Here is a 26603-nt window from a genome sequence, read left to right on the forward strand (position 1 = left end):
TTTCGGCTCTTGGGGAGGGGACGAGGCGCGGGGGTTCCCTAAGGGGTGCGGTGCGTGCGCGGAGGGAGCACCGCCACGCACGAGCTGTGGCCCCGCCTGGGACTCGCCAGGCCCCAAGCACCCCCATCCCAATTTCAGCTGTGCGACCTGCAGAGTGGTGGGCCCGGGGTGGGGTGGGGGTGGGGGTGGGGGGGAGTCGCAGCATCCGCAGAACAAAGACTCATGTCCAGTCCCCTAGAGACCTGAAACGCGCCGCTGTGCCTCCGCCCCGGACCCAGCAGCAGGGAAACTGCCAGCGAGCGGCGGGGGGCGGGTCCACGCGCGCTCCCACACCAGGAGGGACCCCCGGAGGGTGATCGGTGCTCCGCTCTCCCCGCCGCGCCACACCTCCCCGGGCCCTGGTGCATTTCTCCTGTTTTGTTTTTCGAGTGATTCTTGCCAGGGTTCGGGCTGTCCTTCGCACTCGGGCATGGGTGGGGGGTGGCTGCGCCCCCATCGGAAGCAGGTGGGGCCGCGGTAGGTCTGTGCGCGGAATCGCTCCCTTGCCATTGTTCCCACCCAGCGCCCCCGCCCGCGCCCCCACCCGGGCTGATGTTTCTCTCTCGCTCGCTCTCGCTTTTTCTTTTTTCACCCTTTCTTCCTGCAGCACAGTTGCTATGGGTTACCCGGGCGGTTGCTATGGGTTACCGGACCGAGGTCCGCGGAGCCGCCCGGGCGGGAGGAGGCGGGAGCGCGCGTGTGCGGGACGCGGCGCGGCGGAGCGCGCGAGCCGGGGCGCCGCAGCCAACAGGCGGCCGGGGGTGCAGCGGCCGCAGCGGCGCCTCCGGCAGGGTGGGGGGAGAGCTATAAAGAAGGCCTAGAGGTAAGAAACTAGCAACAACCACCAAATAAATAAACATACACACGCACACACGCACGCACGCACGCACGCACGCACCTCCAAGTTAAGCCCGTGCTGTTCCTCTAGCAGCAAAGAGGAGCAGCGTGGGACTTTGGATGCATGGACACTTCTTATCTGGGGAGAAGGGTGTTTTCCTCTTTAGCATAAACCACTTGCTTTAGACTCAGTTCAGATTCAACAAAAAATTTGTAGCTTATTTTTTTCTATCTTTATCTTTTGCACGTCTTTGAGGTGTCGGAGAAAGAATAATGAGAAATAAAGAAAGGGGTGATGAACTACCAGAGTTTGTGCAGCTAAACCTAAACGAGTGTCCAATGCCATGTTCCTAACAACGCTATAAAAAAGTTTCCAGCAAAAGTGAAGTGCAACCGCGTCTGGTTTAAAGGGACAATGGCGACCCGTTTGGAAGATGCATATGACCAAGAATAGAGCTAAAATGCTTGTGTAAATATTTGAGATTTTTTTTTTTAAGAAACGGTTGTATTTTTACATCCTAGCATTTTTGGACTCCACTTAGTAAAATTGAAAGTATCAAGTGTGTTTGTTTCTTAATGGCCTTTATTTGCAAAGAGTTTGTGTCTGTTGCGAATGTCAAATTGCAGTAATTCATGTCAGATGGCATTTTGTATTTTAAAATGTATTTATCTATAAGGAAAGGTCTAGAAAGAAAAGCAAAACCAAAATCGTTTCTTCCAATGAAAAGATGATTCTTTGTGTTCACAGGATACCAACTACTTAATGTAAATAGGAAAAGAAAAATCATTTAGAAAATAGGGTACGTTTCTGTTTGTTTTTTTTTTGTCTCCAGATTTTAAAGACTCTTTATGGCCAAGGGTCTTCCTTTAAGGCCAAAATACTAACCATTTCTTTGAACCACAATAGCTCAATGCTAAATACTTCAGGTACTAAAAAATAAAAACCAAAAAATAAACTGAGTTCAAAAAACATAGAATGATGATTGTCTCCAGTCTAAACGATGTCTAAATTCTTAACATTTAAAATAAACAAAAGGTATTCTTTTATGTTCCCATAAGTTATTGCTATCACTTGTAATTATTTGATAAAATGTGAACTAGGTCTGAACTCAAGCTGCTACATAGTATTTAAGGACATAAAGCTATTATTACTCAAACATTTGTGTTTTTCCACAGTAAATTTTAAAAGGACACTTGAACCTAGAATTGTAATCTTTTTTTCAAGTGATATTTGAAAAAAACCCCTAAGTAACAGGTTGTTGACTTTCATTGTTATTTTTTGTTTTATTTTCATTGTTGACACCTTTAGGTTATATAATAAAACCAATTCTACGACAAAACATAATAAACTGGCACTATAAATGCATCGTTGCCTGCCCTTTCAGAATCAACCAGGGAAAAGACTTTTGCTCCCTGGAAATTATCAAGTATTCAGAATTAAAATTATCTCCATTTAAGCTACATTTTAAACTATTTTAAATATTTGTCTATTCTAGAATTATAATGACTTAAGCAATTATTTTATTTTCCTAAAGAAAAATTTATATAAATATTTGCCAGAGCATCATAGGACGATGCAGCTGACATTCATCTAAAGAGTTCAGCTCCAGGAAATCAGCGACCCCATTACCGGTCCCCAGCCAGCAGAACACATCAACCAGGGCTAAATGCAGGCTCAATAGCATTTGTGTGACTCAACAGTCAAGTCTGACCAAAGGGCTTCACTGAAAAATTATCTATCGTTCAAAAACAGTACAGTTAGGTCTAAATCAAATGAAGTACATTCTCTTGTTCATGGAATAAATAATCCAACATACTCAAGCTGATTTTTTCCCGTTTAATGTGAAAAATGGCGATCTTGCAAGGTTTAAGGAAGTTTAGGCATTACTCAAAATCAGTTTTGCTAGCTACATTACACCATCAAAAAAACAGCATGGTCGTTGGTGGCACATCATCTGCTTTTCAAGACTGCTATGACACAGAAATAATGTGACTTAATATACAGAGTGCTGAGGAGCAGGGCATGATCCTTCAGTTACAGGATGACACACTTGACACATTGACAAGAGAAGAAGAAATTGCTAACTTCTTCTCTTAAAGATGCCCAGATGAGGTTAATAGGACTCAAGATATATTAAATCGAAATATTCACAGAAGTTTCAACAAATGACCAAACAAAAAGCAAGGAGAAATTAAAGAATCCATTTCTATTCTAAATTCAATTTTGGGGGTTCTTAGTTATAAGCATTTTGAAGGCTTTTAAAAATATAACATAGTTAACTTCTAAACTCCAAGTTAAAAAAGAGGTAACATTTAATTAAATGCAACAAGTTATCCCAGACATGTAAAAATACCTCTTATTTCAGAAGTACTTTATATCATATCATAAGAAGGAACTTCCATAATTATCTCAAGAAAATGCTGCCTCAAACTGAAATCTGAAAGTGCAAACTAGTTTATCTAAGACATTTTTCTCTTTAGGCCACTCACAAAACTCTTATTAAAATTATATCAATTTTCTAGCAGATGTAGAAAAAGAAAGGGTTTGTTCAAAATAATTCTGAAGTTATCAAGTAAATAGCCTTTTTAAATCTTTTGGTAAAGTTAAATTTATTAATTTTTATAACATCTGCTTCTAACTTGAACACAAGTAACAAGTAATCAATCAGCACTGACTCAACTTGATCGAGTGATAAGAAAGTGCACGTTTAGTCAGAAAATAAATCATTAATCTGTGATTCTAATTATCTGCTGACAATGAAAACAAATTATTTGTTTCTAGAAGCCAAGTGTTTTAGCTGATTTTGGACAATGAAAATGTATTGCTGATACTATATGTTACAAATACAAGCAAAATTACTAGGAGTATTTGTTTGTGTTCCCACCCCCTCCACCCCCCACCCCTCCAAAGATGTAAACATCATTTGAACATGCCTGAGTCATAAAGGTATATTTCCATCTGAGCATGAAACAGAATACAGGAAAGGTTAACCCTCTTAAAAGACTTCCAACACCTAAAAGTCCTGTTTTCCCAGTGCAGGGGGAGGTATCCACAAACCACCAGCCTCGTTGCAGAAAGGGAGGCTGGTCTAGGCTGTCAGTCTACATAGTGGTTGAGAGAGTACACGATGCGTTGGCCATAATACTGCCCCAATGATACAAGAACAGATGGTGTGGCTGGATTTGAAGTGCTACCACTGATCTCCGTATCTTTTACAATTCAGCACAGCCAGTTCCATTCCCCCCCACCACATACACACACACCCCGACATAGCAAGTGTTTTAAATTCACACAGGATCTTATTTTACCAACAACGTTTGTTTACAGGGGAGTGTATTGCATTCACGGGCGTTTAGCTTTTTTTTTTTTTACAGAAGCTTAACCAAAAAAATGGATAACAACTACAACCAAATAAAAAATATGACACTAATAAATAATCCAAGGTCTTTACAAATTTGAATACTGAATATCGTCACGGTGAGCTGTAGGTAAGAATAGCTTTAGCAGCAAGCTTTCTCCTCTATGACTGGACACGATTTGCTATTCCTAAGGGGGTAACATCGGGATTTGTTTTCAGGATTCCTGTGGAGCGGTGCTCCTTGTACATCCATGGGAACTGCTGTCATCACTACTATGTCCAAATCCAGAGGATGAACTGGAAAAGAAGAGAGGGGGAAATCATAAAAAGAGGAAATTGGCTTTCACAACACACTCAAAGCCTGAGTAACAGAGGAGAACTTTAATTATCTCCAGTCACAAAGAGAGACAGGAAATTTGGACTTTTAATTAGCCATTTGGAGTGCAGTTGGATATTTTTTTAGCTAGATAATTTAAACGCGAATAATTCAAGTCTGACTAAATGAAAGTCACATAATCAGAATGCAGATAATTGAATTTCTACTGCATTCATTAATTCAGTGTGGAGGTGTGTGTGAAGACTACTATGATGAGCTGTCACAGCTCAATAAAATCTCAGTCAATTAATTTTTTCATTATCTTAGTATTACATCAACAAAAAAGTGAAGTGTGCATGAATCTCTATACACAAGCATCCTGTGTTGTATAAATATATGTGCATTCAATCACAATGCAAGGAAGTACCTTTCTGAGTCATAATCTACATCGTTTTCTTTTTTCCCTTCTTCATCTTCTTCAGGGAAACGTCTGTTCATCAGAGCAAACTTGTGAATGGCTTCTTCTACAGAGTACTTGGTCTGCCCAGACACGCATGCCTCGATGTCCTCTGAGTTTAGATGACTCTGCAAGAAGAGGTGAAGGCTGCTATCTGACAACAGAAGTGCATTCTGGAGAACCCTGTGCGAAAGAAACCAGAAGGGAGAAGGGTGAATGGGGGTGTCCCACTGCAGGGCAGGGGGAAGAGAGGCATTAGAAATGTGCCACCAAAGTAATTTCTCTACCCCGGCATACTTTGCCGTCAATTATGGGACGCTGTCAATGAAAGGCATGAAAGCATATGTGAACTTTCATTCAATTATTTGGAAATTTAGGTGAGTAAAAACATAAAGCTAATAGTTAAGAACATCTGTTAAAAGAATAACTTCAAGGACATTTCTTCCATTTAACCATCTGTTATGACCATGTGGATTAATTATGGAAGTATTTGGCTTCTAGATTCAGAAAAATGTATTCTACTTTCAAAAAATTTTTTTTCTTTTTTTTTTATTGCCAAACCGCATGTCAGTTCTGTACTCTTTATTGGTTAGGCTGTTGTTGGACATCAAAACTTTCGACTGCTATTAAATTTGTACTGAAAAACCCATTCATTTTCTCAGCATGTTCTACATGTTCAAACTTTACAAGTATGCACATGTGCAAGTTTACAAAGGCTGGGTTAAGAAATGGCCTTTTTTGACTGCCTAAGATTGGCTAGAAATTCCTTCCCAACCGTCAGCAGCTCGGCCGTGTACATTGTTAAAAGTGAGCCACCAAGTAAAATCACTCCCAGCCAATATTACTATATTGTAAATGAAAAGAGAATAGTTTTGCGAGACATGCCTTCCTCTGTTCAAGTTCAAAGTCTCCAAAGATAGTACAAACTTCAAGAAGAGAGATTTAAAAGCTACCCTTCGAGGTAAACCTACACATATGATCAGTGACCGTGTGTTTTTCTGAAATGCAGGTCTTAGAATAGAAAACTCCAAGTAGACTCATATTTAAATGCAGTCTGGCTTTATCTCTGCAGCAAAGATTTTGAGTGATGGTAGTTTAGTCTCTCACCAAAATTCCATAATTATACGACACAAGAAACTCAGACCAGATGTAGGGGACAGAACCAGAACCCTCAAGACCAATGCAAGTTTAGTCAGATATGGGAGTTTTCATTAAGAGATCTATGAAAACTTTTAAAAGTGAGCATATGTTTCTGACTAAAGGAAACTTGCCTTATATCTGCATTTGGAAATAACTAGACACGTGAAACTCTTTCAGCCACTCGGATCAACTTCAAGTCCCAGATCATTAGGATGGCTCCTTTTCTTTATTTAAAAAAAAGAAAAGATAAAGAACTGTTTTCTTAAAGTGAGATTTCTCTCAAAGGGCATAGTATAAAAACCAAAGCCTAGCTACACTGTCTCCTAGGCTTCAAGCAACTTGCTCAACTGGAGTTGGAGAAAATATTCCTCACTGGCCTACGCAAAGAAAAAGCAAAACCTCTGCACTTTGGAAAAGGCAAGCTCCCAAGTAAAGCAGCTAAAAGCTTCCTCTCGCCCCATGTCCTGTGCCCTGGGTTCTCCCAAAGATGACCATATCGCACGAAAAAGATTAATTCACCAAGTCGAGTAGTCAAGTAGTAAATCCCTTTTACTACTGCTCAAGATTTATTTTCTCCATTTAGAAATGTTTACCAGTCCTGCTTTAAATACTTCGCATCAAGGGAAGATTTATACGGCAGGGCCCGTGCATATCAGCTCACAGGCCTGTGAAGTCTGACCAGCGTTTCCTGTGTCCTCCCTTCAGCAGCTTCCTGCCGGCCCGGGGACAAGTAACTGTTCATAGGATTATACTTACTGCTTTGTTTCTGTTGGAAATGTGTTTTATTTTCTTTATAAAATAATGGGTAATCTTTAAAATTGATTTTAGATGGTTCGAGGCATTGCACCACAAAAGTAATGAGCACTAATGCCAATGATATTGGACACAAATTCATTTTAGCTTTATTTCACGTCTAAAGCAATTCTACTGAGCCTTGAACTGCTCACGCGCTGTTATTAACTTGCTAGTCACCTAACACATGGGGACAGCACACAAAAGTGATCAGAGTCCAGGTTGATTGGGACCTCAAGGCTACTGTCCTTTTTCTTGAGCTATAATTCAATTTCCAATTTTACTGTACATTAGACTCATTATTTCCCAGTGGTTTTTTTTTTTGCTCAATACTGCCACCTGGAGGACACTCAGGTGAAAGGGTAAGGGATACCCACGCAGGCCCAGAGTTCAAAAAACCAGTACATTTCCTATGCACAGTTTGGGTTTTTGAATCCCCCTTAGTTTGGTTAAATTTATGCTCCAAGGGTATTAGTTTTAAATAAGCAAAATCAATGTTTGTATTATTTATGCTTTTTCTTTTAAATCATATGTATCTTAAAACTGAAACTACCAAAAATTTGAGCGTTTTCCCATCTGGCTCAGTGAGTGGAATTAGTTCTGTTTGAGTAATATTTGGTTTACTATAAATCAGCGAGAATTGTGACTGCCGTCAGCATATTAAATCCTATTTTACCTTACTCATATTTGGCTACAATTTTCACAAACAAATCTAATAGCAGAAAATCAACTTCAAACTGAATATAAAGAGCACTTTGTAAAACAGTCAATAAAATGTCATGTTTATAAGCATCCATAAAAATTAATGTGTACAATGCTCAAGCCGTTATAAAAAGAACAAAAAAATAGCCTCAAGAATTTTAAAGGAAATTTCTGAAAAGATATTTACAATACGAGTCAAAAGTTATTCTATTCCCTGTAACAAGTTTAAACAAAACAAAACCTGTTTCTCCCTGACTTGGACACAGCTGAAAATCTGGTTTTCTTCAACATGATTTTATTAGGTGTATTGTATTGGTTCAATTAAGAAAAATATATAGCTATGCAAAACTATTTAATTCTAACTAAGGACGCCCTAAGTCTACCAAACCCCGTATAAGAATGTGGGGGGAGGGAAGGAGATAATATAGCAGGTTGGGTACTTGCCTTGCACACAGCCAACATGGTTTGATCCCCAACACCCCAAATGGTGCCCTAAACTCCACCAGGAGTGATTCTTGAGCTCAGAGCCAAAAAAAGCCCTGATTACCACATGTGTGGCCCAACTTGCCCACCCCCACAAGTACACACAAACACAGAGTATACGGAAGGTTTGTGCTTTGTTGTAGGAACAAATTTAATTCAGCCTGTTTACCATGAAAAAAAATAATAAACTCTACAAATCTTTACAAAAGACATTCATGATCTGTTCTATGGTGCCCTCTATTGAACACAGACTTATAAAAATTGTGAGTGCGCCTGTGAAAGGCTAGCTACAGTGTTTCCGTTGCATCTTGTTTAAAAATAAATGATTTGAAGTTTTAAGAAAGACTAGCCCTAACAGCATAGGTCTAGATGGTGAGGTACACGCAGTTGTAGTAAAAGGATGAATTCAGGAAGGAAGGAAAGCTGGTGTTCATTTGTGATAGCAAACCTAAAAAAGTTACCGGAGTTTGGGGGAAACTGGAGTGATAGTACAGCAGGTAGGGCATTTGGCTTGCATACAGCCCACCCAAAGTTGACCCCCAGCATTCCATGTGGTCTCCTGTGCACCGCTAGGAGTAATCTCTGAGCACAGAGCTAGGAGTGACTCCTGAACACTGCTGGGTATGGCCCCAAAAAGAAAAAAAAAAGGTTTGGGGGTGCTTCAGAGAGATCTCAATGAGCTGGGCTGCAGGCTGGCATGTGGAAGGTCCAGGTTGGATCCCCCACACCACATGGTCTTCCAAGCACCCCCAGAAGTGCAGAGCTGGGAAGAGCCCCCAGCACCACCAGGTGTGGCCCCCCAAACCAAAAATCAACCACTGGAATAATATCATGCATAACTGACTTGCCAGTTGTCCATAATTTTAGTCTGCAACTTTACTTTCCCGTAACTATTGCCAGAAGTGACTTTCAATTTCCTACTAGCGGGGGAGCAGATGGGGGAGGCACCCAACGGGGGAAATGATAACCAAAATTAAGGGAAAATGAATACATCTAAGAAATATCACCATCCTGTAGTCCAAACATAGCCGTCAAAGTGTTCTAACTAGGCCAGGCTCGAAGACCTGGAGCAAAGGTGAGATGAGAGGCAGCAGTCCCCAGAGCTGCATGGTCCCACAAGCATCCCTGGGTGTGCCCCCATCAAAGAAAAAGTCCCTCTAGTGACAAAGGATGATAATTATAAACTTACAAAATCAGTAACAAAGTACCGCGACTTGTAATTTTCCTGTCTAGAGAACGGAGATAACACCCAGCTCCTCATGAAGTAGTAGGTGTTGGAACGAAACTTGTGGAAGCTAACGACAGAGCAGGTCTTCAGTAAGTGGCATCTGTGAGTTTTCTCCCACCTGTTCACACCTGCGGAATGGCCTGCGTACTGCTCCACAGACCGGCGATTAGAACCAAGGTGGTGTGAGCCCACCCTGGGAGCTATGGGACAGCAGCGGGCAGGGCCTCTGCCTCGCTGGCGGCCAACCTGGGTTCGATCTCCAACACCCCATTTGGTCACCTGAGCCCGGCAGGAGTGATCCCCCGGCACAGAGCCACCGGGGTGCACCAGTGTGTTTCAGCCTTCCCACACCTGCGAACCATCACTGGTCTGTGAACTGCTGGCGAAGACCTCTGGAAGCAATTCTTTCTGGCACCTTGTCAAGGAAAAAGCTTCCCAACTCCTCTACAAATATTGGTTTGGATATTTACTTTGCTAGTAAATATGTATTCTTTCATAATCAACCTCGAATTTTTTTTTAAACCATTTTGGTATATAAGCACACGTGTGCAGAGATGGCGTTCTGGTCCAAAGGGGTTGAACACATGATCACATTCTTGGTAGTAACTTCAAACCCTACATAAAAATAAGATTTTTTCCCTTTCCTTTTCTTTTTTATTTCTTGGGGTGGGGGGTAATTTTAGGGCCACACCCCAGCAGGGCTCCGGACTTACTCCTAACTCTGTGCTCGCATATGCAATGCGGGTGGCTGACCTGGGTACCATGTACAAGGCAAGTGCCCTACTCACAGTACTATTTCGTTGAGCTCAAAAACCAAGATCCTAAATACATGTTAAGGGGGCAAAGAGGTAACAGAGGGGTTAGACGTTCGCCTTGCAGGTACCCAACCCTTTCAGAGGCGCTGCATTGCATGATCCCCCAGCATCAGGATGACCCCTAAACACAGAGCCAGGAGCAGACCTGGAGCACTGCCAGATGTGGCCCCCAAACCAAAATTAAATAAATATATGTTAAAATTGCAATACTGGGCTGGAGCAATAGTACAGCAGATAGGGCACTCTCCTTGCAAGTGGCCAACCCGGGTTCAATTCCCAACATCCCATATGGTTTCCTGAGCACCATCAGGAGCACATCAGTTCCTGAGTGCAGAAGCAGGAGTAACCCCTGAGCATCGCCGGGTGTTACCCAAAAAGCAAAAAAAAAAAAAAAATGCAATACTACCGAGGTAGGGCTGGAGCCATAGCACAATGGGTAGGGTGTTTGCCTTGCACGCAGCTGATCCGGGTTCAATTCCTCTGTCCCTCTCGGAGAGCCCAGCAAGCTACTGAGAGTATACTGCCCGTACGGTAGAGCCTTGGCAAGCTACCCGTGGTGTATTCGATATGCCAAAAACAGTAACAACAAGTCTCACAATGGAGATGTTACTGGTGCCTGCTCAAGCAAATCGATGAACACGGGGAGAACAGTGCTACAGACAGTGATACTACCAAGGTATGAACAATGGGACGACAGTGCTACCGTGCTACTACCGAGGTGCTGATTGTGTGCTTGGCATGCCAAAGACCCAGGCTCGATCCCTGGCACAGGTGGTTCCTGTGTAGGCCTCCAGGTGTAGGCCCCAAATAACAACAAAAACATCTGCAATGCTAGCTTATATCACACTCAAAGGCTCTGGTATCTTCCCCCCCCCATATTCCTGGGGCTCTCGAGGTACAGGCAAGGGCCAAATGAGGCACAGTTAGCATCTGTGGCCCGACTTAATATGTAGCCATGGAGCTGGAGCAATAGTACAGCGGGTAGGGCATTTGTCTTGCACGTGGCCGATCCGGGTTCGACTCCCAGCATCCCATATGGTCCCCTGAGCACTGCCAGGAGTAATTCCTAAGTGCAGAGCCAGGAGTGCATCGCTGGGTGTGACTCAATAAAGAAAACATACACATATATATATATATATATATATATATATATATATATATATATGTAGCCAACAGGGCCTTACAAGACACAGGCTGGGGTGAGGACGCATGCCCAGTCTGCTGAGTTGCAAACTATGTCCAGTTTCTCATCATGAGCTGGAGGGGTATGGCGAGAGGATGTCCAGGGAACAGAGCGGGGCAGAGAGCAGAGAGCCCAAGGCCAAGGCAGAAAAGGTTGCTGCTTCCACCTACACCCAGAACGGAATGCATAGAATGAGTGGCAGAAAGAAGGGAGGGGGGCACGGGCCTGGCTCATTCATGAAGGGGCAGGCTGGATGGGCTGGCAGCCTTAGACGCCCTCTCTCCTCAGATATGAACCATGGACGCGGCTCAGCTGGGAACAAGCACTCACAGGCCGATCACAAGACAATGCTGGTGTCTCCCCTGTGATTTGACTTCAGGACAACCATCCGGACCCAACGAGGAGTCACAACCTCACACAAGACTTTGGGGCCGTCTCATGTGGCCTTATCACCCCCAGAACTAGTGAGGTCTAAAGCAAGCACTTAACGAGGGTCTGCTGACGGTCACAGCCCAGTGCGGAGAGGCCTATCCCGGAGGCTTTTTTTTTTTCTGCTTTTTGGATCACACCCGGCGATGCTCAGGGGTTACTCCTGGCTCTGCATTCAGGAATTACTCCTGGCAGTGCTCAGGGGACCATATGGGATGCTGGGAATCGAACCCGGGTCGACCGCGTGCAAGGCAAACGCCCTACTCACTGTGCTATTGCTCCAGCCCCCCAGAGGCTTTTCTAAGTGACATGACCACCCCATCGGCCGGCGATGCTCAGACTACAGACTCACGCCCTGGTGAGCAAAGCAGACTGGGAGAGTCGAGAGAAACTCCTGCAGAAGCCAAGGATCAGGGCGACCTGGGAGCCACCAACTCGGGCTCCCCCAGCTCCATCTGCAGGACCGCCAGTCAGCACAGCCCCCAGGGACAAGCGCCAGCACCAGCCCACTGGAGCGGGCTGACAGTTAATTGGGCTGGTCAACTGTGGAAGGCGGGGCCGTGCTCCTGGTGAAGCAGTGATTCCTGGGCCAAACCACAGGCCCTGCGCATAACCAGCCACAGAAGCACAGGGGCCTGCTCCCTCCAGCTCGCCAGTGAGGCTTTCCTGCAGGAGCCGAGCAGCCTCCTGATGCTGACGGTGGCCAACCTGGAGGGCAGCCCCTCTTAAGAGCTGGCCTGCGGGGACCTGCTTCAGGAACAGGCCATCAGCCACCGGGTCTCTGCAGACAACTGACAAGGCGCTGTCCTCCGGGAAGGGGCAGGACCCAGGACAGGGGCTCTGTTCTCTCTGGCCTGGGAGCCGTCCCACACACCACTGCACTGTCCTGGCTCCGGCACCATAAGGGGGTTCTATGGCTCTCTTGTCATTTTCTCTCTGGCTTCCTCTTTTTTTTTAAGCGCATTTTATTTAATTATGTTTTGGGTTTGGGGGTGGCACACCCAACGGCGCTCCGGGATTACTCCTGGCTCTGCACACAGCCATCATTCCTGGCAGGGTGCAGGGAACTCTATGGGGTGCCAAGGATCAAACCCAGATCGGCCGCGTGCAAAGGCACGCGTACTACTGCTCCAGCCCTTTGCTTCCTTTTCTTTCCGCACCCACCGACTTGTCATCTTCAAGTTTCCACATGTCTTCATGACCCCTTCAAAAGAAAGGCGGGGCCTCAAACTCATCGTAGCCAAGTATTAATTTCACATGCATACTTAATACCAAACCTCTGCTGAGTGAGCCGAGGATAAGGCAGTCAGTCCATTACTACTTCAGGCTAGCTTTAAGATACTACTTAGTGAACTCAGAAACAGATGGTTTTGGATCCTGAATTCACTGGGAGGGGGGAGTGGACAGGGATCCTGGGTCCTGTCTAACTAGTACTCATACAACCAGCCTTTTCCCTACTGTGAAATAAGTTGTCAGAAAAACGAGCTCAGGGTGGGGCAAGAGTACGGTGGGGAGGGAGTTTTCCTTGTATGCACCCGGCCCAGGTTCGATCCCCAGTATCACATCTAGTCTCCTGAGCACTATCAGGAGAAATTCCCAAGTGCAGAGCCAGGAGAAAACCCTGAGCAGTGCTGGGTGCTGGGTGTGGCCAAGATACAAACATACATCCCCTTACCCCACCAAAAAAAAAAGGGGGGGGGCGCTGGAACAATAGTACAGGAGATAGGGCATTTGCCTTGCATGCAGCCAATCCAGGTTCAATTCCCAGCATCCATATGGTCCCCTGAGCACTGCCAGAAGTAATTCCTGAGTGCAGAGCCAGGAGTAACCCCTGTGCATCACTGGGTATAACCCAAAAAGCAAAAAAAAAAAAAAAAAAAGGCTCAAAATCAATTCAGGTAAAAACTAACACTTCAAAAGCACAGAAACACAGTAGAATAACAACACACACTTTAGGTCACACACTGCTGCCATGGCTTCCTGCTTCTTATCTCGTCCAACCCTCTCACCCACCAGGCAGAGCAGAAACTAGTGTGAACCCATTTCATAGATGGGAAAACATAAGCACAGAAGAGGCCAGAGACGTGCCCGGCACCAGCTACTGAGTGGGAGAGCAGGGCCTGAGCCTCGTCAGCCAGAGACACAATTCCAGCAGGCTGGTGCCTGCAGGAGTCACTGCAGCATGACATAACGGCCAGTGGCAAAGGGAATCTCAGTGGTGCAAATTCAAGTGATTTTAACTCAGTCAGCAGCTACCACCCCAGATGGAGCGAGAGTTAATAACCCACAGAGACTATACAAATGCCAGTAAACACTCCCTTGTAGACGCTCTCTCCCAAGGGCAGAGGTAAACCACGCGTGCGGCAGAGCCCGGCTAGATGCAGCGCGTTGTACGGGAGACTTCGTCCTCAATGTTGTGAATAAAGAATTGTAACGAGGTGCCTTGGATTTAATAAGGCACGTTTATTTCTGAGCCAATTTCACTTCAGTGACCTACAGTTGGCTTTATAGCGTAAGGGATCTTAAACATTTATTATCTGACTCCACTCTTCCTCCTGGCCTTGGTCCCACGAATGCGCCCACAAGATGGCACTGTAATCTAGGAAATGAAGCAGGAGTGGGCGGCTGCTCCCCCACCATCCCTAGGACAGCCCTGCTGCCCAGCTCTTGCTCCCCGACTTCAGGCTCACTTACTTTCTGAGGAAATCTTCCAGACCCTGCCGGCGCTGATCTACATGCTGGCGATTGTTCATGTTGAAAAACAGGTTTTTCGATGGAAGCTCTGGAAGTTGTCTTTGAGAAAGAAAAAAAGGAGTTTTTTTCCCCTTGAATAATCAATTCAAAGTATTTATAGAAATCCCTTAGAATGAAAACAAATTTAGTGTGGTAATAAATATCATGCAACTATCAGCTGCAAAAATGAGGCCTGGAGCAAAATTGATTACCTTTCAGAAACCCTCCCTCCTTTTTATTTTTTATTTTTTGGTTTTAGGGCCACACCCGGTGATCCCCAAGGGGTGCTCCTGGCTGTGCTCAGGAACTACTCCTGGGTGCTTAGTGAACCTTGTGGGATCTTGGGGACTGAATCCGGATCAGCTGCGTGCAAGGCAAGTGTCCTAGCTGCTGCACTATCTCTCCAGCTCAGAAAATCCGTTTTTAAACACTGAGCATGTTATGGAGTCAGAGCAATGTACAGTGGGGACGGTACTTTCCTTGTATGCAGACGACCTGAATTTGATCTCCGGCATCCAATGTGGTTCCCCACCATCACCACCACCACCACCACCACCACCACCACCGGACTAATTACTGAGTGCAGAGCCAGGAGTAACCTCTGAGCATCACAGGGTGTGGCCCAAATACAAACAAACAAACAAACAAACAAAAAACCAGAAAAAATAAACATTGTCTCAGTAACTACTCCTAAAGCTTGGTGGAATTCAAGGACAAATTTTGAATTCAGATGCAGGAGACACAAGTCATGCAACCAAGGCCTCTAACAGGACCAGAGCGATAGCACAGAGGGTATGGAGTTTGCCTGGCATGTGGCCGACCTGGGTGCAATCCCCGACATCCCATATGGTCCCCTGAGCACCACCAGGAGTAATTCCTGAGTGCAGAGCCAGGAGTAATCCCTGAGCATCGCTGGGTGTGATCCAAAAAGCACTGTCTGTAGCACTGTCCTCCCATTGTTCATTAATTTGCTCAAGCAGGCACCAGTAACGTCTCCATTGTGAGACTTGTTGTTACTGTTTTTGGCATATCGAATATGCCACGGGTAGCTTGCCAGGCTCTGCCGTGCAAGTGGGATACTCTCGGTAGCTTGCCGGGCTCTCCGAGAGGGACAGAGGAATAGAACCCAGGTCGGCCATGTGCAAGGCAAGCGCCCTACCTGCTGTGCTATCACTCCAGCCCAAAAAAGCAAAATATAAAGCAAAAAGCAAAATATAAAAATAAAAAAGGCATCTATTAAGCCCTTTCTAGTTTATAACTTGCAATGCAAACCAAACTTTCGAATATTGAATGTAATACCAAAGAGAGCTCAATGGGCTGAGCGCATGTGCTCCCAGTGGGAGGACTAGGTTCCATTCCCCAAGCACAGCCAGGAGTGGCCCCTGAGGACTGCTAGGCATGGACGCCAAAGCCAAGGACGTAGACGCGTATGCATCAGTATAATAACAGTCTCCCAAATGCATGCCTATGTGATACACAGCTAATGCAGTGGCCGTCTCCTAAAAATGCTTCCCGTCACTTACACCAGCAGTGCATTGCTCTGGAGTCTCTGCCTCAGCCACACGAACTCTCTGTACCTTCGTCGGACACAGGATGTCTTCATGGTAAAACACATGCTATTGGTCTGTGCAGAGAAAAAGGAAACATGAGCGGTGGGCTCCCAAAATTCAAATGGATTCAAAGAGCCATAACCCTATCTACATTCTTAGGGGTCTCTCAGGTGCCCTGTCCATCTATTAGCGGGGTGGACATGGATGAGGGGCTGTCCTGGGCCGAGAGTGCCAGCTCACTGTGGGAGGTAAGGCTACACCCAGCAGCGCTCGGCGTTTATTCCCAGCTCTGTGTTCATGGTTGACTCAGGGGGCGGGGGGTGGGGGAGTGGCATAGATCTGTCATATCCAAGGCAAATGCACCCCCGATCCTGTACCAGCCCCTCAGTATGACTGACTAGGATGGCTGCTAACAGGAAAATGAATCCTGAAGCATTAATGACTAATGGGAACCTAATCCACTCATTTCCCTGCCATCCATCTGTCTGGTGTAGCTGGAGAGGTCTTTGGGGATTAGAGAGGCCTTCTCAGGGCCCGGCCCTCGCCCCACTGAGGCAGTGTGCCCCCAACCCAACATGTCACCCCAACTCCAGGAATCCCGACATCACTCTTCAACCAAAGAGATGTGACATGGATCTAGTGGTGGTTCGGTACAGGAAAGTCACTGAAACTCTAGTTTTCTGAAGGGCGAGTCAAGGATCCTTTTTCACTGGGGGCCCTAAAGGGCGGAGGAACATTTAACCATGTGACTGGTTAATGTTAGTGTCAGTTATTAGACAGGGTTTTCTTCCACTTCTTTAGGGCATAAAGCTGGCCACATGCAGTTCCTTTGACCTCATAAATTTCTGACTCTGTTTTAGGTAAAACAGGAAGCTTGCCTGGTGGCTTTGTAAGATCTCGTTTTCTGCATCTATTTCACAATTCTATTTCCTAACCCTTATTTTGCCAAATGCAATTTTTTTTTTGCCTCCGCAACGGTTTGATTCCACCATTTAATAATAACCCCTACACACACACCTATACATACACACACACACACACACACACACACACACACACACACACACACACACAAGAGATGATTTTCCTTGGGAAAATCTAAGTGAAGGTGTGCCTCAATTCTTAAACTCTTGCTGTGAAATGCTTGGCCCCGTTCCTGGTACTTCTGGGTTCAGCCATCCTGAGCCTGAGAGAGTAAGATGCCGGGCCCCCAGGAGGTAAGAGGCTGAGCAACTTCACACTTGGATGATTCAGCAGCGAAGCGTGCATTTGGGGTGCAATGACATTTTTTTTTCTTTTTGGGTCACACCCGATGATGTTCAGAGGTTACTCCTGGCTCTGCACTAAGGAATTACTCCTGGCAGTGTTTGGGGTCCACATGGGATACTGGGGATCGAATATGGATCAGCATTGTGCAAGGCAAATGCCCTACCCACTGCACTATCACTCCGGCCCGATGGTATTCTGTGTGTGGGTTTCAAGACATGCAGGTCCTGGCTAATGTGACCCCGGGGACTTGGGCAGCAGTCGGCTCCACAAAATCAGCGCCCTAACGAGGCCTGGGCAGGGATCTCCAGGGTGCTATCCCCACAGAGCGCCAGGCCACTGCAGAAGTCCTGATGCCACAGGCACGAGTGGATTTAATTCCACGGCCTCCGAGTCACTGTGGTGTCAGCAGACAGACGGTCCCCTCACCCAACGTCCGTCCACAAGTTCTTCAAGTTTGGGACAATGTATTGAAAATAAACAACCCACCTCTGTGGCCTACTGGCTTAAAATTCCAGGAAAATACTGAGATTTCCGAATCTCCTGGTATCATTTCCCTGAAGATTAACTTAAATGAGTTATAGGCCAGTTTTTCTGGGCACAGATCCTAGGGGAGGACTGGGAATTCTCAGCCTCATCCTTCCCAATCACACAATGAACAGGTGGAATCATTTTGACGATCAGATCCGACCTGAGATCTTAACTAACAGTTTCATTTTCCCATAATCTGCTTGAGTGTGTATTCAACCCAGTCAAGATTTCTTTCTGTCAACTTTACAGCATTTCCAAAAAATGCCACAGCACCCCGAAATAATATTTGTAGAATTGGGGCTGGAGAGATAATGCAGTGGACAGAGCACTTGCTTTTGCATGTGGCTGACCTGGATTTGATCCCTGACATCCCATATGGTCCCCGAGTCTGCCAGGAGTGATTCCTGAGTTTAGAGCTAGGAGACCACCAGATGTGGCCTAAAAACAAAAAAATTTTAATTAAAAAAAATAGTTTGCAGGACCCATGGTGTGTGACTCAACATGAATATGTCTGGGGCTAGAGAGTTAATACAGCAAGCAGGGTGCTTGCCCTGCACTCGGCTGACACAGGGACACAGGTTCAACTACTAGAACACATATGGTCCCCTGAGCCCCTCCAAAAGTGAGTCCTGAGCACAGCCAGGAGTGCTTCCTCAAAAAAGAAAAAAAAAAAAACCACAATTTTTTTTTCTTAAAGAAAGGAAGAGGAGGAGGAGGAGGAAGAAGGAAGAAGAAAGAAAGAAGGAGGAGGAGGAGGAGAAGGAGAAGGAGAAGGAGAAGAAGAGGAGGAGTAGGAGAAGAGGAGGAAGAGAGGAGAAGAAGGAGAAGAAGAGGAGGAAGAAGAGAAGAGCAGGACAGGAGGAGGAGGAGGAGAGGAGGAGGAGGAGAGGAAGAGGAGGAGGATGAGGAGGAGAGGAAGAAGATGATGATGATTTCTGAATTCGCATCATGCAAGTTACAGAGCAGACTCTATACTTTGCATTAATTTCCTAAAAATAGAAAGTGAAATAATTAAATGCCATTGCCCGTCATCAAGTGGGTGATAAAGACTCACAAGTGTTTAGAGGAAGTTAAAATGCAACTAAAGATTTTCATTTCAATTACTTAATTGCGTACATTCATGCTATTATTTCCCAGAAAGAATGCATCTCTGTATGACCTTATAACTAACACCAAAGCAGGTCAAAAGACAAAGCAGGCTGTGGCACTTCAAAAATGCTGTTCTATGATTTTACTCTTAGTCTCTAGGCTGGGAAATCATGAAGAAAAAAAAAGTGAAGAAAGGAGAGAGAGAAAAAAAAAAGAAAGAAAAATAGGGGGCAGAGGGATTTGGTCTCCAAAGCAGCAGCACCGAGTGGTCACTGTGAAGGGAAGGGAGTCAATTTTCTTTTTTGAAAGAAAACTTGCATGGCTGGTATTCAGGTTCCAAAATACCTTTTTAACCATTGACTGTGGAAGATTCAAGAATGGCTGCATTTCCCTTCCCCTATGTCCTGCGGTCACAGATAAAAGATGAGCCTATTTGGGGCTGGAGCAATAGCACAGTGGGTAAGGTGTTTGCCTTGCACGCGGCTGACCCGGATTCGATTCCCAGTATCCCATATGGTACCCGAAGCACTGCCAAGAGTAATTCCTGAGTGTGTGAGCCAGAAGTAACCCCTGTGCATCGCCGGGTGTGGCCGAAAAAGAAAAAAATAAATAAATAAAAGATGAGCCCATTAAGGCCTGAGAGACAATGCAGAGGTTAGGGCACCTGCCACGCATGCAGCTCATCCTGGCTCCATCCCCAGCACCACAAACGGTGTCCTAAACGTGTGGTCCCAAGCCCTCTGCCCAGTACAACAGACGAGTCCATCTCCAAAATCCACGAAGTCTGGACTCATCAGAGACGGGGTCAAGATCAGGGGCAAATAAACCATCAGCTGTGGATAAATCTGGTTTGCCATTAGTCTGTAACAAATAAAGCTTTACTGAACACATTTCCAACCATTCACTTCTGTAGACTTTATCACAGGAAGGAGCTACTTGCAGTCAGGTCTCAGGCTCAGGGCCTGGCGCTTCACGGCCAAGGCTGGGTCAGCCTGTTCGGAGCCACCAGAGAAGGACACAGCTCTAGGCAGAGGTGGTTATTTCCAACTTAAGTACTGCATCTCTAGTTATTTGTTAATTACTCAGCATCTAGACTAAGACAACTTAACCCTAGTATTCATTCCCTACTTTTTTTTATGCTATGTATAAATTCAGGTCATTTTCCCCTATAGAATGTTACATCCTCTCAAAACTGAAAAGGTCTCAGATAGTTACATTTGTATTATCCAGAAATACAATGTAGTAGCACTGCACTGTAGTACTGTAGTCCCAGTTGTTCATCTTTTATCCAGCGGGCACCAGTAACATCTCCATTGTGAGACTTGTTGTTACTGTTTTTGGCATATTGATTATGCCACGGGAAGCTTGCCAGGCTCTGCCATGCGGGCGGGATACTCTCGGTGGCTTGCTGGGCTCTCCGAGAGGGATGGAGGAATCGACTCAGGTCAGTCACGTGCAAGGCAAACGCCCTACCTGCTGTGCTATCGTTCCAGTCCAACTTTGACAAATACAATGTAGTAAACCATAAATAAATGCCACTAATGAGCTTGAACTAGACTTCAAAGATAAATTTTTAGATGTCTTCACATCTTTATACAGGAAATCAATAAATACTGAAATACCAGGACTATGTTAAAACAGGAATTCAAAGAAGTACTTTTTTCTACTTTAGAAGCTACGTTACTTGCAAAGATGAGCTGTAGTTACTTGCAAAGATGAGTTATAATCACTCAAATTCAATTTCTAGATCTAGACTTAGGAAAAGTTTTAGAAGCTACAATGTTAAAGTGTATCATAAACTTTAAGCCAGCTAAAATTACTAGATTCCTATGGATTGCCAACAGAATACTTACATGGATACAAATCTCATAGTCAATGTAAGAGTGCCAAAAGTCCTCCTTCTGAATCCTAGGATCTCGAACCCAGACGCTCACAAACTCCTGTAAGGGCATCACAAACAAAGAAATAGATTTCAGATCTCCAAGTAGAGCCAAAAGAGTTGAGAGAAATGACGAGGCTTAAAGCAGAACTGCGACGAACTTTAACCAATGTGGTTGAAATCCTTCAAAAACCAAGAAGTGAGTGAATCAGACAATAGGAAGTCCAGGAAACACTTGTGCTACAAGGGAATTTTTAAATCACGCAAAAACTCTAGCTGGTTGCAATTTTGGGTAATTTTACAGGTTGAAAATAGTGTGTCCTCTAAATCTGATTTTTCACCCAGAAAAGGCGGTTTACATCTTTCTTGGATATTAAAAGTGATCATTCCTTCCTTTCTTCATCTATCTATGTTAAGATTTTCAATCCTGAATGAGAAGTCCCTTCCAAGAAGCAAATTAGAGAGAACAACAAAGGTCATGTGAGAAGCTACCAACGAGAGGTGAAAAATTACCTTGTGAATGTGACTCTGCTTCATAAGCAGCAAGCATAAAAATACAAACCCATTATACACGATTCTTTTTCTATTTTATTTTCTTTTGGCTTTTGAGCCACATCCAGTGCTTGGGGGTTGTTCTTGGCAGCACCCAGGAGACCACGAGGTATTGAGTAGCAAACCTGGGTCTCCTGCATGCAAAGCAAAACACCCACCAGCCCACTGAGCTTTCTCTCCATACCTTACTTTTCTATTTTTTAAATATACTTTGCAGGGCCAGGGATGGACACGGTTCAGTACTACCAACTGAGCATGTGCCTTGCATATGTAAAATCCTGTGTTCAATCACTGGCATCACAAAGATATACATATATTTCATATTATTTTATTTTCAAACTATTCCCTTGTTATAAGTCAAAGCTAAGATTTGGGGGTGAGCTGTACCTTGCTATGTTCAGGTCTAACTCCTACCCTGACATGGAAACTAAAGAAATATTTCATGTCAGTCTCCTGTCAGAGAGAGAGAGAGAGAGAGAGAGAGAGAGAGAGAAAGAGAGAGAGAAAGGGGCAGAGAGAGATTCCTTTCTTTTCCAGAATTTACTTTTCATACCCCACATTTCTTAGACATGATGAAATAAATCATCACTGAGTATGGCCAGACAATATTATAGAAGACCAGAGCCCAGAGTCGACCTCATTCACCCCTGCAAACCACCCTATCCCTACCCCCACCCACCCACATACACTCAAGGCTGCATTCTGGCCCTTTTACAATTATCCAGACATATTAAAACTTTTTGATATGTCTTAATAAAATGGATGTATTAATATCATATATAAAAGTTTTCTCTTTGACCTAAAAACTTCACTTTAGCCTAAATTTAATTTAAAAAAAAAAGAAATAGGAAGTAGAGACGGTACAGGGGATCCGATGCTTGTCTTGCACACACCCAAATTCAACCCCTGGAACCCTGTATAGTTCCCCCCAAGCCCTACCAAGGGTGATCCCTGAGTGCAGAGCTTAAGGATAAGCCCGGAGCAATGTGTGGTGTAGCCCAAAAACTAAATAAGAAAACTTATATCAGGTTGGGGGATAGGAGGGAACCTGGGGTCACTGGTAGAGGGAATGGGGTCATGGTGTTGGAATTCAAGTCATATGCCTGTAAAGTCTACTGTAAATAACTCTAAGTCGCATGTTGACAAAAAAGATTTCTTAATGATAAAAATAATAAATAAAAATGATTTGACAGGGGCTGGAGCAATAGCACAGCAGGCAGGGCGTTTGCCTTGCCCGAGGCCAACCCAGGTTTGATTCCCAGCATCCCATATGGTCCCCTGAGCACCACCAGGGATAATTCCTGAGTGCAGAGCCAGGAGTAACCACTGTGCATCGCCAGGTGTGACCCAAAAAAAGCAAAAAAAAATTTTGATAAAAAACTATAAAATTCATAGTTATTCTGGTGCCACACGCCTCCTGATTAACCTGTTCTCAATGAAAGATGGAGAAAATGGACATTCCCCCTCTTTGCTTGCTATCACTGCCCAATGATTCACATAAGTCTTTGGCAGTGGGGAGGGAGCACCCTGGCAGTGCTAAAGGGGAACTCCAAAAAGTTTATAGTTTTTGACCAGAACTCATTTTTATGCATTATTTTTATCATTAAAAAATATTTTTGCAGACATTGTGACTTACAAAGTTACTCACACAGTGATGCAGGGTGAACTACGCAGTGCTGGGCATCGACCCCGGGCATCTGCACCCAAAGCAGGCACGTGCCCCTCGTGGAATTCTCTCTCTGGCCCATCATAAGCCTTGAGTAACATGTTCCTTTTTTTGTGGAAAGAACACTGACTGCACAGTCACAGGACCAGGAGAAATTCTGGCTCATCTACTTCCTAAATCCTGAACTTGACTTGGCCTTCCGCTAGCTCAGCTAGGTTGAGCAGAAGACCACAGGGGGACACTGAACTATGGCGCCTCCAGTACGGTCTTCACACAGGAAGATTAAGCTGAATGCATACCCTGGGAAAAGAAAGTTGTTCTAAGAACACAACAGTGTATTGGGGGCTGGGGCATAACACCACGAGTTGGACCCAGGGTCTCACACACACAAGCCACGGGGTCTACAGCTGACCCACCACCTCCCTCCCTACATTTTAAGTGTCACCAGAGTTAACTATTGTGCGAAGACTTGAAGTGTTTTTTTTTTCAACCCTGAAAAACAAAATACAAAGTGTTTTGGTTTTGTTCTGGGGTCAATCAAAAGAGCTAAGGGGCAACTCCTGGCTCAGTGCTCATAGGACCATGCAGGACCAGAGCTGAATTCAGACCTCACACATGCAAAGCACGCAGCCCACATCTATGGAACTCTCTTTCCAGACGTCAAGCCTGCAAAGTCTTTATCGGAGTTGGTGTGCGGAACACCTGTGGGTGGCAAACTACCTTCCTTCTTTTTCTCTTTTTTTTCTTTTGATCTTTGGGCCACACCTGGTGATGCTCAGGGATTACTCCTGGCTCTGCTCTCAGGAATCACACCTGGCAGTGCATCGGGGGCATATGGGATGCCAGGGCTCGAACCCAGGTTAGCCACGTGCAAGGCAAGCACCCTACTGGCTGTACCATCAACCCTGCCCTCCTTGTTCTCTTAAGCATTTCGGTAGCCAAGGCAGACTATTGTACGTGCCCTGGTGCAATGCCAGGGTGACCTCCCGAAAACATGGCTGCGAGCACCCAGCCCTTTCTCTAGGGACCCAGCCGCTTGCCTAGACAGCTCCTACCTAGAGCGTACAATCCACACATCCAGCCCACTTTACCCTGCTCCCCAATTCGTCCCTAACCACAAGCGCAGCCAGGAACTCAGTTGCCCCAGACTTCTCCCTTTGACTTCCCTCCCTAGCCCTTCCTGTTCACCTCTCTTTGAAATGCCCAGAACTCGATTCCCTCTGCTCCAAGGACCACTTGGCCAAGCTTAATGCAAGCACTGCTAATTGATCTCTGGGCCCGTATCCAAGTCAGCCCCACACTCAGACAGGAAGGGCGCGCGCGCACCCGCACCCCCCACACACACACACAATGATGTCATTTCCTCTGCTGAAAATCGGTTAACACCTGCCCTGTGACCTTCAAAATCAAGTTTAAACTTCTCAGTACACGCAGTCAAGCCTTTTATGAGGCCTCTCTCCTTATCTCCGAAGGTGAGGCTGAGGTCCGCTGACACTCGCCATTCCCACAGCCCGCCTAGGAACACACTGTTCTTTCTGCCTCGTTGCTGCTTCACCTCCAGCCCACCTCCATTTTTTTATGCTGCCTGCTTCCTTCTTCTTCTTTATCTTTAGTTAATTCCAGTTGTTTCAAAATCAACCCAGTCTCTGGGAATCCTTCTAGAAATGCTCCAGAAGTTCTCCCAGTCACACCTTCCCCCGATTCAGGCTCACCCTGGTAGAGTGCTTGGGGAGAGACCTCACCAGCCAGCACCCTGTAATGCAGCGATTACCTGGGCAAAACCCCCTGAAGGTCACGTAGGGTGTCCTGTAGGACTGAAGTGCCAGGAATATCCAGAGCATCCTGTGAAAACCACTTAACGAATAAATAAATGGCTGCAGGAATGAATGACTTGCCTTCAATAGAGGGAGGGAAAAAAACATTCGAGTTCAAACTCCAGTTGAAATTTTAAAAAGGGCTCATCCACTTGGGTTCGTGGACTCCATGAATTAATGATAAGTCATTTAGCAGCTGGTCTAAAGTTTATCTTCATTTAACAAACTCCTTCCTCCAAGGGGAGGCCAATTAACAGCAGAAGGCTACAGGGTGATGCTCGCAGTCTATGAGAACAAACTCTTCCTGGGTACCCTCAAGGACTCCAGAAGCACCTTTTTACACAGAAATGATTGAAAAATCAGTCTGAAGGCTTCAATAACTTGGGTCCCTGAAGATCTGCACCAGACAACAATTTGTTAGCCTTGTCAAAATTAAAATATGGACTGGAAAGTAATAAAAGTGGTTTTTTTTTCCCAAACATTCTCAAACTCAGGGGGCCCTTTCCTCCCCTGTCCTGTAATTAGTGGGAATTAAGGAAGTTTTGCCACACTTCCTGCTCAGGAGAGCACACACAGGAAACCGAGGGTCACTCAGAAACCCTTAATTAGCTGCATCCCTCACCATGCCTCCTGCCGTCCTTCAAAGCAATGCTGACAGCTTGTCAGCGCCGAGAGCTGCTCCGAGCTCTATACCTAGAATCAAACGGATTTCCCATGAAAATTGCTTCTGCAGCAGCAGTTAGTCAATTTAATAACCTTATTAAACATTTTAATGACTTCTTGGGCCTAATGACTATATCCAGTTTGAAGGAAGAAGCCAGGCAGAGTAGAATTAAAAATTTAAACCTACTGATCCCTACTGTTCGCCACGTGAAGACAGGCTTCAGAAGAGAGACTGCTGGACTCTCTGGAAAGCTCATTTTTCAGGTTTTGGTTTGGGGGCCACGCGTGGCGATGCTCAGAAGTTATTCCTGGCTCTGCACTCAAGAATTACTCCTGGTAGTGCTCAGGGAACCATATGGGATTACCGGGGAGCAAAGCTGGACTGGGTGCATGCACCTGCCCCTGAAAGCTCATTTCCTGTGTTCTCTTAATAATCATCACTCATTAGTTTCAGTGTACCCTCAACCCAGGGGGTGAGGATATTTCATCTGTCCATCCACTTTGGTTTTATTCTTTTCCTTTTTTTTTTTTGCTTTGACCTGACCATAAATAAACAATAACATCAGCTGTGTTGACTGGAGGCACTGAGAGAAAGTGTCTACACGGGGTTTGTTCTAATCTTGACAATAATCCAAAGAGGTTGGTGATAATATCAGCCTACTCTCCAGATAAGAGAAATAAGGTTTGGGAGTTTGAAATGACAGGCCCAAAGCCAATGGCCAGTAAGGCAGGGCTAGGTTTCAAACTCAGGCATGCCTACTTCAAATCCCATGCTTTCAGAATTGTTAGAAGAATAAATCTCAGGCGATTCCCAATTCCGATCTAATTGCGTTGTCTGGAGGAGAAAAGCTGTCTGCACTGCTATCTGCTAAAGCAGCAGCTCAAACAACATGTTATTCGGAAACTTCCTGCTGGCCTTTCAAAGACTCTGCCTCCCACCTTTCTTAATACTAAGCATATATTACCGCAGAGTAAGTACTCCTGAAATGTTGAGAGTTGATCTATCCAATATTTACCAAGATTAAAAAAGCGAAGCATACACATTCTGTATACTGAAAAGATGTTGAAAGAAATCAAAGT

At 45.0% G+C, this 26603-nt stretch overlaps 1 protein-coding gene across 2 annotated transcripts in view; it reads right to left on the reverse strand.

Moving 5' to 3' along the window:
• Positions 1-2699: 2699 nt before the first annotated feature.
• Positions 2700-26603, reverse strand: part of SNX10 (sorting nexin 10) — a 68785-nt gene continuing 44881 nt past the window's right edge. For both annotated transcript variants that reach the window (XM_055146517.1, XM_055146525.1), the window contains 5 exons: positions 20803-20889; positions 16037-16137; positions 14475-14573; positions 4979-5191; positions 2700-4532 (listed from right to left, as the gene is read on the reverse strand). In XM_055146517.1, the coding sequence (XP_055002492.1) occupies positions 4451-4532; positions 4979-5191; positions 14475-14573; positions 16037-16137; positions 20803-20889 (582 nt within the window). In that variant the 3' untranslated portion in view covers positions 2700-4450. The remainder of the gene's footprint in view (positions 4533-4978; positions 5192-14474; positions 14574-16036; positions 16138-20802; positions 20890-26603) is intronic.

The sequence above is a fragment of the Sorex araneus genome, chromosome 1 (assembly GCF_027595985.1).
Source record: "Sorex araneus isolate mSorAra2 chromosome 1, mSorAra2.pri, whole genome shotgun sequence".
Classification (NCBI taxonomy): domain Eukaryota; kingdom Metazoa; phylum Chordata; class Mammalia; order Eulipotyphla; family Soricidae; genus Sorex; species Sorex araneus.